At 33.1% G+C, this 14161-nt stretch overlaps 1 protein-coding gene across 1 annotated transcript in view; it reads right to left on the bottom strand.

The window, feature by feature from the left end:
- The window catches only part of LOC122789835 (connector enhancer of kinase suppressor of ras 2-like), a 340361-nt gene that overhangs the window by 237711 nt on the left and 88489 nt on the right, over nucleotides 1–14161 (bottom strand). The window contains exon 3 of the mRNA XM_044057273.1: nucleotides 2634–2707. Coding sequence (XP_043913208.1) covers nucleotides 2634–2707 — 74 coding nt within the window. The remainder of the gene's footprint in view (nucleotides 1–2633; nucleotides 2708–14161) is intronic.

The following is a 14161-nucleotide window of genomic DNA, read 5'->3' on the forward strand; positions in this document are numbered from 1 at the left end:
GCCTGTTGACATAAATGGTATTCAATGAATTTAAGTAATTCCACACACACACACACACACACACACACACACACACACACACACACACACACACACACACACACACACACACATTTATATAAATGAGGGTTTGCCTCTAATTGGTCATTGTTTGATCAGTGTTCTACCCTGGCAAACAAATTTATATAAATAAATAAAAAATAAATAAAATAAACTTACAGGCCTGGTATTCCCAGGTGGTCTACCATATAAGTACTAACTAGGCTGGACTCTGTTTTGCTTCCTAAATCAGATGAAATCAGGCACATTCAGGGTAGTATGATCTTCAAACGTACATACATTAGCAGTTTGTTTATTTAAAACTCTTCACATATTTAAGCCATTTACTTTAAATATGTTAAGGTCTCTTATAACTTAGCTGACCTTAAATTTAAAATGCTGGATACTGAAGTATGATTGTTTAAACCAGGGTGATGACGCTGCCACACTACCTCCCTGTACTCCAGTCTTGTCTCCAAAAACCAAAGTCTTGTCTCCAAAAACCAACCCTGACATTTAACAGTACTCTCTCCAAACTAAGCTATAAAAACTTTTTAAAAATGCTTATATTCATTCGAATACCTTTAATGGGCATTGTTTTTATTCTTACATTTGATGTCCTATGTGTGCTCATAAATGCTAGAGCATAATGACGTCTACATCATTCTTACATAAAATGCACTACATGAAGAGCAGAATGCTATATAAACAGCTCCCTTTGTATTACTGTCAGAATAGCCTGAACATAAATTACTTCTATTATAACTGGTGGCTGTTACATTAGAGGTTCATAGCTACTTACTAGGCTACTGAACGGTGAGGATCTTAAGAATCCTAGCCTTACATTCCTATGGTAAATTTTAGCCTTTATATTTTGTATATCAACAACATAGAGATGGGCTAAAAAAGGATATGTTGCAACATGTACATGTCTTCCCAATCCACGAGGTAAAAGAGTGCTAAACCAGGGGAGAACTCGCTGTTATGCATCTATTCATCCAAATTACATTCAAATAGATAGAGAGAAGTACTTTTCTTTATGTAGAGTGGAAGACAGTTCTATAGAAGCAGTATTCTCTGAGACAAAAACCTAGTCCTCCAACATGTATTTATTTCATTTATTTTGCAAAAGAGATGGATATCTTGGCTGGGTGTTTATGATACCATTAGACTTATGAATGTGTAATAGGTTGAAGAGAATATGGTCTTTTGAAGCACAAGGCAGGGGTCACTTCCCAATAGCCTGTATGATTACTGAGAAGGGGAACAAGGGTTTGAGATGGTCTACATAGTTTTTATGATTTAGTTCCTTGATCTTTTAGTGAGGAAACATTGTGGTCATTCCAGTTCTGACAAGTATTTTCAGAGTTATCTACCAAAAGGGGTGTTACTGTAAATGATCAGCTTAATGAGTGCTCAGAACAGTCGAGCCATTACGTCCCTTGATCTGGTATGTCTAAGACGTACCTGCAATATTTACATCTTCTACATTTCGTCATGCCCTTTTCCTGGTGGCACTTTTTTCATTCCCTTTGGTAAATTCTCAAATTTTCTTAATGCTCTTCTTTTTATAAAACATCAAAGTCTAGGGTCAGCATTCAACTTTTTTTTAAAATCCAGTGTAAAGGGTAATTTTCAATGTCTTGTTGTAATAGACTCAGTGTTATTAACATCACAGGTAAAGGGCAGAATCATAGCCTAAAATATTGTTCAAAGCCTAAACCTTTCTGTCTGGAATATCTGCCCCAACCCCACCAAGTATGGGCTGAACTTTAGGGGTCTGTCTTTACTGACATACATACGTATCAAATGCACTCATTCTGGAGGACAGTCCCAAGCTAAAAGCATGCCTTTCAGACTGACCAGCTCCACAAGAAATACCCCATCATCCATTATCAGTCTGGATAGTCAGACCATTTCACCTTTTACCAGACTTTTCTTTATTTGTTGGGGTTACACCTTCCAAAATAGAGATAGGCATTTGAAAAGGTGGGTTTTCTATATCTTGTAGATTCACAGCTATACACCCCATATTCCTTTAATATGGATACATCTAAATAAATCAATAGAATTAACATAGCATTTTAATGTAAATTTCAGAAAACTAAATGTGTTGCTTGTAGTTCAGTAAATTCTTCTATAACATCTTATTTTGAAGATAGCATTCATAATAAAGGCATTTTTGTTTAGTTAACAGTAGCTTATTATATGCAGATAAATACATTTATGTAATTTCAACTTCTGTAATGGTTAATTTGGGTTACGAGTAATATCCTTTCACGTATATCCTTTACCCAATTATTATAGAAAAAAAAGAAGTCTAAACTACAATATGAAAAATGACAGTACAGTGAAAAGGAAACATAAACTGCATTAATTAGGACACATCTGTTGCCTAAAGAGGCAAAGCATCTGATAAATGTCAAGATATAATTTAGAATTGCATTATTAGTACACAACTTTTTTACCAGGAATATTAAAAAAGCTAAAGCTGCTAATCTTCTTAAAAAGCAATGTCATTGATCAGACTGATCACAAAGACCACCAACGTCTTGGCAGAAGTACACTGAAACTCACATTTCTGTAATACTTACTGTTTCCGCCTGCATTCAATGGCTCTGTCTATCCTGAATTCTGGTAGACTGATAAAACCTTCTGCCTTCTCATCCTATTGACATAAAAGTATGTATTAGTTAAAAGATCAAGTTTCTAGAACCAGTGAAGTCTAACAGTTAACACAGAACTAATTCCTAAGCACTAAACGTCCACACATTCACATGTAAATGTTCACTATTGTTTGTTTTATACTGCTCAGATAAGTTATTTGTGAAATGAAAAAAAGAGTCAAAGACAAATACAGCACTCTAACATTCTCTATACCAACATATTTTTATCAGTTATTCCAAACATACAGCAGACATTTAAAATTCTAGGATTTATTCCCGCATATACCACAGATGAAATTTTAAGCACACATATGAAGCTAAACATATCAGGTACAAAATGGTAACAGACATAGTATGGGTAATACCTGCTTGGAAAAAGAATAATCAAAAAATATATTGATATGTTTATGAAAACGTCTAGGCTTTCCTTCCTTTGTGGAAAACCCAAAAACCCAAAGAATTAGGGTTGCCACCTTTTCAAATGGCCAAAGTGGGACATTTTGGTACAAACATCAGATTTTACAGGCCAACACATACCCACGGTCAGTACAAAAGTTAGAACTTAAATATTTTGCCTAAATAAAAGCTTATTCTTGTAGCATTTTAGTTGCTTATTCTGTTACCTATAACATTTAGGTATTTTAGATACAGAATAACTGTTTTATGCAACTATTACATAAAATATAGGAAATAATTTTGTCCTAAAATCTCAGGGCATTTGCCATTTTTACAATTTTTTTGTCAGGACACAACTATCCAAAGAGGGACTGCCCCTCGCAAAGTGGGACAGGTGGTAACCCTACAAAGAATGTATCAGATCATGTGACACCAATGCACCTTTTCTTCCCATAAAGAGTTTATCTTACTATATAGTTTATATTTTTAATTGTTTAAATGTTTGAGTTTTTTAGTATGCCTTTTCTTGCACCTTACTTAGCACTTATAGAAAATAATTTTTAATCCTTGGACAAAGTAAGCAATAAAACAAGGTTATGTAAGTAAAAATTTTGTTACAAATACTATGCCACCAGTGAAATTTTTCCAAATTAAAATTAGTGCTATCTCTGCAGCTATACACACAAAACTTTTACATGTAGACAATGTTTGTTAACAAATGTACTTGCTTGTTACAAAACAGTCAGTTGGCATATACAGTACAGCATATGTATATAGAATACTCAACAACATTCAATAGAACAAGCATCAACCAATCAGTAGAAAAGAAATCCCTCCACTAATCATTGTGGCAGCTCAGGAACAAATCACTTTCAATGACTATTAACAAACCATCACTACTTCTTTTATTCAACAGCCAGTCCTTTGCATAGTTTTGGTAAGTCATTGCTGAATACTTGATTGAGATACAACTTGTCATCCCAAGATGCAGTTTCAGGAAGCATCTTTTCTGACCCTGAACTCATTGTGTGGCTTCTGGGTACATGATTAACATAGAGAAGAGTACAGTGCCTACAAAGATGCATGTACATAATAAAGAATAGTATGTAACTACTAGTATTTTAAGTAATAATTTTATGTATTTATTTTTCATTTCATGTTAGCCTTATTTTTAGGACCTCTTTTACTCTTTTAAGCCATTAGAAAAGATCCAAAGTGAATGCTGTTTGGCTGCTGTACAGGAAAGTACAGTTGTGCAAGCAAACGTACCATAACAGTAGATGTTCAAATACTCACTGCTGTATGCATCAGATTATTAATGATTTTCATTCCATGGCTAGTGCGGATCTTAGTTTTGTTAACATTTATTAATTTAAATTTGTTATTTCACAAAAACTTTTTTAGTATGCCTGACCAAAACATTACTTTATTGGTAAACAGAGTATAAAACTGATAATTTCCTTTAAAATCTCAAACATATACTTTATAGTTATTAGAGGAAAATGTTTAATAGTCACAATAAAACAAAAAATACATAATCTAAATAACCTAAGATGGATTTAACTTTATTATCTTTAAATGCCAATGGCTTAAACAATCCTAGCAAGAGATCAAATCTACTGACATATTTAAAACTGAACAAAGCACAAATTGTCTTCCTTCAAGAGACTAATTTCAAAACAAATGACAATTACAAATGGAATCCTAAGGAATATATGATATTGGCACAATCCACTTTTAGGACAAAGACAAAATGGGTAACAGTTTTATGGAAAACAAATGTGATTAACCCAGAAATCATTTATAAGTATGAAGATTAAAAATGGCTTATGGCATTAGTAATAGTTAAATATAATAACAGAATATGGACCCTAGCCAATCTATACTGGTTCCCAGGCAATGGAACAGGAACTGTTAAAAAACACTTGGATTTTATTTCCAATAATTATAAAGGCAACTTAATATTAGAAGGAAATTTTAACTGTATATCTGATATTTCTGAAACTACAAATAAAAGACTGCTGCGTACATCTGCTGTATCAATAGCTTTAAACCAGTGGGTAGAATAATTTCATCTTGCAGATACGTTCATATTTAAAGAAGATAAATCTTTGTTGTTTTCCCATCAAGATCATAGATTTGGTACCCAAACTAGAATAGATAAAATATTTGCTGCCCATGACTTACACTCTAAAATCATTAATTTCTCAATCACTCCCTGCCCCTTTTCAGACCACAATTCATTGATATTAAAACTTCAAAATGGGTACAAATTATTAATCTTTAACTCCAGAATTCCAGCATATATAACTAAAATTAAAGAGTTCAAACCTTGGTTATTATCTGAATTACAGTTCTTCTTAGATATTAATTACACCACAGAGATAAATAAAATAATGATATGGGACTCATTAAAAGCTTACATATACAGTAAAACCCTAATGTGGTATAAAAAAAATCAGAGAATGGGATTCTGAATTATTAGATCTACAATCCAAACTTTTGTCAGTAAAAGCTGAAAAAAATCTAAATAATTTGGAGATGAAAAAGAAAGTAGAAGTATTAAACAATAAATACAATACAATTTTAACACATAAAACTAGTTTAGCTTTAGAAAAACTAAAAATTAATACCTTGGCTACTTCTCCCAAATATCTACATAATTTATCCACAAGAATCAAAATACAATCAAAAGCTAATAACATTAAAAGTATCTTCTATGAAAAGAAAGGGAAAAATGTCTCGGATATAGGTGACATTCTTGATGCCTATAGAAATCACTATATGGAACATTTCCAAAAAGAAAATATACATATTGATCAATTAAATCTTGATGAAAAATGTTCTAATATAAAAAAACAGAAAAATTAAAACTAGATCTGCAAGCACCCATATCCTACAAAGAAATTATAGATACAATAAAAGAGGGTAAAATAATAAAGCTCCAGGTATAGCTGGCATAAGTATGGAAATATATAAACTTTTTCCTTCAAAGATACTATCCCTGTTCCATAAAACTCTATTAGAACTTCAGTTACAACCTTTGATACCACCCTCTTGGAGATATTCCTTAATCACACCAATTCTAAAGGAAAACAAATCCCCAAACCTTTGTATCTCATATAGAACTATATCATTATTAAATAATGACTATAAGATATTTATGACAATATTAACTAACAGAATGAAAATACCACTATCCAAAACAAATAATGATCAAACTGGATTTATATATCATAGACACACACATGGCAATATTAAAAGGATAATTTCTCTTATAGATTATATTAATAAAGAAAATAAAGAAACACTCATAATTGGCTTAGATATAGAGAAAGCCTTTGATTCCCTAAATTGGGACTATTTATTCAAACTCCTAATGCTGTTTGAATTTCCTGCATCCTTTGTTCATCTCCTAAAGAATATATATACAAATAATTTAGTGTATGTCAAGTTACATCCTTTTACCTCTGAATCTATACATATAACAAAAGGCACTAAACAAGGATGTCCCATGTCACTGATTCTATTTGCTCTGGCTATTGAAATATTGGCAGATTCAATTTGTAACAAAATAAAAATCAAAGGAATAGATATTTATGAACAATATAATTCTAAAGTAATGCTATTTGCTGATGACATATTACTAACATTATCTAATACAAAAGAGACATTAGAAGAATTAAATATATTAATTGACAAATTTCACATGACTTCAGGACTCCATTTTGATAAATCAGAATCAAAATTTTTATTTTTAAATAAATAAACAACAACTGCAGACTAAGGGGGATCACATCATAGGGAAACAAGAATCTACCTTAAAATATCTAGGAATTGAGTTATGCAATGATAATAATGAATTAGTCTCAAATAAACTACAATAATTTCATCAATACAATTAAAAACTCTGTGGAAAGATGTAAAAAATAATATTAACATTTGAAGATAGACTACAGTTAATAAAAATGGTTTTACTGCCCAAGATTCTATATATAGCCTTGACAATACAACTGTTACCAGAAAGGAATATACTTCAATAAATTCGTACCTAATAAAATTTTTATGGTTTCCCAAAAGAAACAGAATAGCTTTAATACATCATATCAGACCATGGAAACAGGGAGGATTAAACTTTCCTGATATAGAAGCATATACAAAAGCATCAATATCTAAAACAATCTCAGATTGGATAAGTCCAAATTACTCTGCAAATTGGAAAGAATTACTAACTGTAATATCAATAAATTAATTTGATTTACAAAAAAAAATTCAAACAACAGATAAAAACAATTTGCCATGTCACATATTGTGTATTAGTATGCAATATAACATAACTAAATCCACTAAAACTCATATTATTAATTATTACATTGTCTCATTTAGGAAAATTATTAATGCAAATATAGATTTAAAAATCTGGTTTGATCTTTTAACACCATTTATAGTCACAAAGAACTTTCCACATAAAATATATAGAGAAATGATTAATTCCTGGGAACAGAAAGGATTTGTTTGTTGGCTCCAATGTATCAAAGAACTAAAAGTTTTAGATATGCAAGTAATAAAAACAACATACAAAATTCCACAACAGGACTGGCTAACTTTACAGAGTATTCTGTCATATTCGCAAGATTTAAGTAGACTAATTAACAATTCTTCATTTAAAGAAATACCTAAATTTACGAAATACATATATGAAATCATAAATAATGACTTTGACATAGGAAACAGTATTTCAAAATTTTACAAAATATTGATAAACTACAAAACAACACCCAAAACCTCATATTGGAAATATATAGCAAAAGGACACTCAATACAGTTAACTGAAGATATTAAAACAAATATTTTATTATCGATAAAATATACATCCTTTACACAATACTGGAAAGTTTTTAACTGGAAATGCTTGCACAGAGCATTCTTAACCTCAGATAGAATCAGTAAAATTAGTTCTTCCATAAAAGGAATATGTTGCAGATATGAGCAAGTACAAAATGCAGATTGTAACCACATTTTCTTTGATTGTGTTAAAATTAAGCCATTTTGGAATGGTATTAATAACTTTCTACAAGCTTTATTTAATGAATCATTTTATTTAACTAAAGCTCTTGTATTATTAAATGTGAACAAAAGTCCTCATTTGAATAGGTCAAACATGTATCTAGTATGGCCTATACTTGCAATTTCAAGGAAGTGTATAACAAGAAGATGGAATGCAAACACAATACCAACTTTGGAAGACTTCTGCAGCCTACTGAAGACCGCAGTATTATTGGAAATTAAAATTAAAGAACTAAGAATTTATCCAAAGCTATTTATCAACAACCCTTGGGGAAAAGTCTTATCGTTGATTGACACTATACAACAATTGATCAGAGACACTGATAATGGATTGGACATACTTATAAAGTAACTGTATACATTAAGATCTGTTACAGTGTCAGACTAATGTAAATAGTGTACATAGTTATTTAAAAATGCTATGTATAAATACTATGGAATTCATTCAAATGTATTTGAAAAATAAAAAAAAAAATTGAGAAAAAAAAATCACTGCTGCAGTAACTTTAGCTACATGGGGTTTTATTCTGCCATGAACATAACAGTCAACCAGCTTCCAAAGCTTCAAATCACCCATGTGCCCAAATCATCAAGTAGCATGAACTGAGCTGATTGAAAGACAGGTTTGGGTGCCAAGCCCTACAGAGCCTTCCTGTCAACAAGATAAGGAGGCTGTGCCCGGAAAGGACAATGCTAGGAAAAACAAAAAAATAAATTATGACATCCTGTCAAAAGCAGCACACTGAGAAACAAGGAGGATAGAGGGAGGGAGCGGATACTGCAGCAGTGATCCTTTCAACAGCGACTTTCACGATAAGTTGACTTACACAATGGTACTATGTTCTTCATATTCATATTGATCACTACTGCAGTAGCCTTAGAAAACTTTGGGAGGCAGAAGGAGAAGAGTCCAGGAGCCCCTGGAGAATGCTCCTAGCAAAGGTTGATCTAGACCTAGAGAAGGAATCAAGCTTATAGTGCTTTGTAAAATTATGTACAGAGGACCACGTTGCTGCTTCTATAATACTTCTAGGATATAACCCTTTTCAAAAAGCCATAGAAGAAGCCAAGGTCCTTGTAGAATGGGCCTTGACCCTGTCTGGAATAGTTTTGTTGTGGTGACTATAACAAAATGTAACTGCATTAGATGACCATTTAGAAATAATCTGCTTTGACACAGGTTGTTCCTTCTTACCTTCACAAGAAATTAATGACTGATCTGAAAGATTTAATTCTGTCAAGACAGTACCTGAGTTGTCTGTGGACATCCAAGACATAAAGTATCCTTTCTGCCTCATATTTAGATTCAGGAAAGAAAACAGTGAGGTGGATAGTTTGGCTTAAATGAAACTCAGATACCACTTTACGCATAAAAGAAGGATTAGTTCTCAAAGAAACCCTGTACCTGTGGAATATGAGGTAGGGTTGAGTTACAGTAAGAGCTTGCAATTCAGATACCCTTCTTGGAAAGGTCAGAGCAATCAGTAAAACTGTTTTGCATGTTAAGAACCTCAAGTCAGACAGGTTAGCTGGTTCAAATGGGGCAAGTGTTAGCTTCTCTAACACAAAAGCACAAGGAGGGCCACCAGTTTTCTTGATGTCCTCTTATGCAAAACCCCTTTCAAAATGATTTTGACATGTGAATGCACCAGAAGAGGGGGATCCAGGGGCAGACATGCTGAAATGGCAGATAAATGAACCTTGACAGAGGAGTAAGAAAGGCCATAGGATTGCAACTCATGCAAATATTGTAAAATCAGAAAACTTAGTCCTGAAATGATGCTGGTTATGTTGTTACCAACTAGAAAATATTTTCCATTTGCTAATATATGATTTTTTTTAGTAGCAGGCTTTCTTTCCTCCATTATTACCTGCTGCAAATTGTTATTAAATAGGAGCCAAAGGGAATTAAGATCCTATCATCCAGGCAGTCAATTGAAGTTGATGGATGTCAAGGTTTATCAAACACCCCTGTTTTCATGTGAGCAAATCCAGTGAGGAAGCTTGTGGTAATTGTCCCTGGTCATTTTCAAAAAAGGGAGAACAATGGTTCCATTGGCAAGCAGGGAGTCACCACAATGATCTTGCGGGACTCCTTCTGAATCTTCAGAAGCACCCTGGGTATTAGTGGAAATGGTGGAAAAACATAAAGTAACACTCCTGTCCAAGGAAAAGAAAAGCCATCTCTCTTCCAGGCTTTTTGGCATGGAATCTTGGAAAAGAATCTTGCCAGCTTACTGTTCATAGAGAACAACTCCCTACAGATGGCTCAAATCTTGGAAGTTTCTATTTGTGAGCATCTGACTTTGTCCTTCACTGTTTGTCTGCCACATAATTCTACTGTGATGGAATGTAGGATACCTGTAGAGTGGCAACACACCAAACAGCCGATACTTTTCTTCACTTTATTGTGTAAGATCTGGTACCTCGGCAGTTCGCCTTCAAGGATCACAATTAATGACTGCACAATGTCAGCTTTTATAGTGAATATTCAAACAATTAATTAATCAATTTTCCAATAAATACACGAAAATTTGTTTAAAGTGACCTTGTGAATAATAACAAATTTCACAAAATTACATGTTTTGAACTATATATTTTACATTAATTAATAAATAAATTAAATATAATGTTTTTATAAATCATTTATAAATCATTTATAAATTATTTCTGAACTCCATCAAATGCCCAGTTCTAAATTTAGACCAAAAGGTTTTAAAGTATTAAACTTCAAAAAAAGGGGGGCAATTGGGTTATTTTAAGTAGACCCAATTATTGCAGGATGGTTTATAAACTACTCATTAATGGTGATGAATATCAAAAACTTGAAGGTGATCCCCTCAAAGTTTATAATGAAGGTTTGTTATTTTTATTAGAAAGGGGAGAGCGACTAGGATTTTTTTCACAGGGTGATGTTAAAAAGATGTATATTAAAGATCCTACCACACCTATATTGTATGCTTTACCCAAAATCCACAAAGACTTGGTTGAGCCTCCTGGGAGACCTATAGTTTCAGGGATAGGCTCCTTTATGGAGAATGTCAACATTTTTTTGGACTCCCAGTTAAAAGTTCATTTAAATAAAGTCAGTGCCCACATTGGTAATACTCAAGATTTGATTGATGTCATTTCAAGGATTAGTTGGAATTCCGATTATTATTGGGTGACTATTGACGTCAAATCTCTGTATACAAACATAGACAAAAGGTGGGGACTAGAGGCTATTAACAACATATTAGGTGAGGGACCCAGGACTAATTTTTTGATTTCATTATTAGAATTTTGCTTAACCCATAATTATTTCATGTTTAATAATGAATATTTTTTACAAATCAAGGGAACAGCAATGGGGGCAGCTTTTGCCCCCACGTATGCTGTTATATATATGGATTCTTTTGAAAAACGATTTTTATATCCCACTGAATTTTTTAAGCACAAGGTAGTTCTATACAAGCGTTTTATTGATGATTTAATTTTCATTTGCAAGGGGGATATGCATGAATTTTGTGACTTTTTTGAAATTCTGAATAATAATGAACACAATCTTTTATTTTCTTATGAAATGAGTAGAAATGAAATTAATTATTTGGATCTAACTCTGTTCATAAGAAATAATGTCATTGAATTCAGACCTTTCAGAAAGAGCACGTCAGTTAACATGTTTTTGCATGCTTCCAGCATGCATCCCCCTCATTTGTTAAAAGCCCTACCTTTTGGGGAATTCAAAAGAATCCATTCCCATACAAGCATGAAGAGTGAGGTGGGTTATGAATTAAATGAAGTTTTTTTTGAGATTAGTGGAAAGAGGGTATGATAAAAAACAGTTGTTAGATGCCATGGATAAAGTTATGAACAAGAACAAGGATAGACATTTCATAAATTTTGAATCTGACATTTCTGATCCCTTAAAAAAGGAAAGAAATGTGGAGGATTTATTCTTTGTGACCAAGTACACAACCTTCTCTGAAAAATTTGTCACTTTAGTTAAAAGATTTTGGTACTTGGTGTGTGAGGATGAAGGTATAGGTGAACTGTTTCCATACCATATTACATTTTCTTTTAAAAAAGGAAAAAACTTAAAGGATATATTAAACAACAACTGTTGCAACAAAATAGCCCCTCAGGCTGCCAATGTAGGAACATTTAGATATGATTCTTGTAGTCTTTGTGATAGGATCATTAACATTAGTTCTATTAATGACATCAACCACACCCCTAGACATTATTTTAATTGTAAATCCATTGGGGTAGTATATGCCTTGACTTGTAGTTGTCACAATACTTGGTACATTGGTCAAACTAAGAGAATGGTTAGAGTTAGGATTTTGGAACACTTGAGAGATATTCGAAATTCGAATTTACTTAGCCCTGTAGCCAAGCACTTTTTGGAAATTCATGAGGGAAAGATTGACAGTTTAAAATATGGAATTTTAGGGAGACCCTTCATTTATAGTGGTGATAACATCACCAATAAACTCTTAGAGCTAGAGACAAGGATGGTTTTGAAGTTTAATACTTTAAAACCTTTTGGTCTAAATTTAGAACTGGGCATTTGATGGAGTTCAGAAATAATTTATAAATGATTTATAAATGATTTATAAAAACATTGTATTTAATTTATTTATTAATTAATGTAAAATATATAGTTCAAAACATGTAATTTTGTGAAATTTGTTATTATTCACAAGGTCACTTTAAACAAATTTTCGTGTATTTATTGGAAAATTGATTAATTAATTGTTTGAATATTCACTATAAAAGCTGACATTGTGCAGTCATTAATTGTGATCCTTGAGGGCGAACTGCCGAGGTACCAGATCTTACACAATAAAGTGAAGAAAAGTATTGGCTGTTTGGTGTGTTGCTGCTTATTGCTTTTACTGTTGCTGTGTTTTGTTACCTGTAGAGTGGGACTGTGCTGTGAAGCTATATTTCAACCTTACATGGCTAGTTGACAGAGAGGGTATGACCTGGTTCCCCCTTCCTTGTTGCTGTACCACATGGCTATGGCATTGTCTCTAACAATGTGAATATATCCCAGGGACCAAAGATGATTCAGAGTTGATTGCCTTGATCATGGCAAATGTCTCTTTTATATTTATGTGGTTGCATTTGTCCTTGGTGTCCCACATACCTTGCACTTTTACTCTTTGTGAAACTGCTCCCCAAGCAAAGTCCAAGGAGTTTGTGATGACCAACTGCTTTGGAACAGGGAGGGAGAAGGTAAACTCTGCATTTAGGGGTATCTATTATTTCCACCAAGTGAATTCCTTTCTGACAAAGCCCAGCACTAGGATCTGAAAATACAAAGGGTGCTGGTGCTGGGACCAGAGAGACTTCAGATACCATTGTATCTTTCCTCATGTGGAATCTTGCCAGGGCTACCATAAGAATCATAGAAGCCATGAGATATTTAAAATCCTGATGTCGTCCCTCACAGTGACCGATGTCCGAGTAGAAAACCCTAGAGAGAGATCTATACATGGATATATTTTTCCTGTTGAAGAGGAGGAGCTCTTTGAACTGTGGTGTCTTGTTGATATCCCAGAAACACATTCCTGTGGGAGAGTGTCAAGAAAGACTTCTGAAATTTCTCTTGGAATCCAGCTTGTCACCAAAGAGAGAGAGAGAGAGAGAGAGAGAGAGAGAGAGAGATTCCTGACACTTGAAAAAGATAAGCAAAGCATCTAAATATGTAAAACTTTGGATACCCTATAGCCTGCAATAAGTATAACTTCAGCTAGACACTTTGTGAACAATCTTGATGCCGTCAATAGCCCAGAGGGTAGGGTAGAGAACTGAGAATGTGATTTAGACACACAGAACTTTAAGAAACACCTAAAATCTGGATAAATATGACTGTGATAAGCATTGTTTAAATCTAATGTTACAAGGAAGCTTGAATGAGGAAGAAGTGTTAACTGGTTGTGAAGTGACATAATTTTAAATTTGGTCACTATCACAAACAAGTTTAAGAAAGAAACATCTAGAAC

Source organism: Protopterus annectens, chromosome 15.part0 (genome assembly GCF_019279795.1).
Source record: "Protopterus annectens isolate FY-2018-M chromosome 15.part0, PAN1.0, whole genome shotgun sequence".
Classification (NCBI taxonomy): Eukaryota; Metazoa; Chordata; order Ceratodontiformes; family Protopteridae; genus Protopterus; species Protopterus annectens.